Source organism: Cyprinodon variegatus, unplaced genomic scaffold (genome assembly GCF_000732505.1).
Source record: "Cyprinodon variegatus isolate N-32 unplaced genomic scaffold, C_variegatus-1.0 Scaffold169, whole genome shotgun sequence".
In the NCBI taxonomy this organism is placed as follows: Eukaryota; Metazoa; Chordata; class Actinopteri; order Cyprinodontiformes; family Cyprinodontidae; genus Cyprinodon; species Cyprinodon variegatus.
Genome location: NW_015150622.1, coordinates 695,757 through 696,947, shown reverse-complemented (window position 1 = coordinate 696,947; position 1,191 = coordinate 695,757). Strand labels below are relative to the sequence as shown.

The following is a 1,191-nucleotide window of genomic DNA, read 5'->3' as shown; positions in this document are numbered from 1 at the left end:
TCTGTAAAGAAGCTGTGTCTCAGTCGGGGTCCGACCCGGGACCCAGGCAGCGGCTGAGGGTCACAGACGGCCTCGCTGACATCACCAGCGGTGTCTTTACCTGTTCATGAAAGCTCTGCTGATAACTGAGGTGGCTTGTTTTGGGAAGATGCCATCAGGAGATGGAGAGCTCTAAATCACAGGGTTTGTGTTGTTTTTTTTTTGTTTTTTTAACCGGCAGGTATCATAAATATTAGCAGAGGAATTAAACACAAAGCTTTAAATGAATCCTGAAAACTAAAAGTTGTTGAAATCCAAAATAAAAGCTGAATATTTCAATAGAAAACCTCCTTTGTGCCATATATATCAGCTTCTTGAGGACGAATAGCTCACTCATATTTTATAACAGCGTCTCTTTTTAGTATATTTGTTATTAAAATACACAGAGTTCTAACATAGACATTCATGATTTACAAAATAAATGTGTAATTCACTTCCATATAGGACTTCATAAAAGTATTTTATAATGAATAAATAATACATTGGCCGCTGTTTGCATCATTAAAACAGCAAATCGATCCGGGATGGGAGAGAAAATCCAAAAACTTTACAGGTCCTCACGTCGTTTCCGTCCGACTCGTTCATGCTCGACTCGCACAAACAAACTCAAGTCTCAAATAGTTTCTTTTAAAAGATGCAGCTGAAGAAAAGAAAAAGAAAGAGAAAAATAACAACCTGTACACAGTTTCTTCTGCTTTCAGCAGAGCACAGTACGTGTCAGCCGGTTCCAACATGCACAGGTATAAAGCTCCAAACCATTGTGTCGCAAATGGCAAAGAAAAAAAATCCCAAATAAATCCATGATCCACGATGAAAGCTGGAGTTTAACCCAGTCCAAGAGTTCAGACGATGTATGTGGGGAGATCTGTGGAGAATTTCACATGTACATGAGGTTTCATACATCCTGAGGAGAGACCAGACCACAAGGAAGCCGAGATTAGAAGTTAGAAAACCTTAGAAAACCTTAAAAAACAAAACAAACATATAGTCAATCACAGTCATATTTACAGATATTTGGCTTTCTGATGAGTCCTTATTCACATAAAAATAAAAACCTTTTTAATTTGACAACCTTTGAGCACATTTCTGTCTTAAAATCATTTTTTAAATTGGACTGATGTAATATTCATTAGCTGTTTTTATTAGCTGAAA

At 37.3% G+C, this 1,191-nt stretch overlaps 1 protein-coding gene across 4 annotated transcripts in view; it reads right to left on the bottom strand.

Moving 5' to 3' along the window:
• Positions 1 to 204: 204 nt before the first annotated feature.
• Positions 205 to 1,191, bottom strand: part of LOC107086970 (VPS10 domain-containing receptor SorCS1-like) — a 308,080-nt gene continuing 307,093 nt past the window's right edge. For all 4 annotated transcript variants that reach the window (XR_001481329.1, XM_015378286.1, XM_015378284.1 and 1 more), the window contains one exon: positions 205 to 943. Coding sequence is in view for 2 of the 4 variants with exons in the window: in XM_015378284.1 (XP_015233770.1) it covers positions 882 to 943 (62 nt within the window). In the remaining 2 variants the exon portion in view is untranslated. The remainder of the gene's footprint in view (positions 944 to 1,191) is intronic.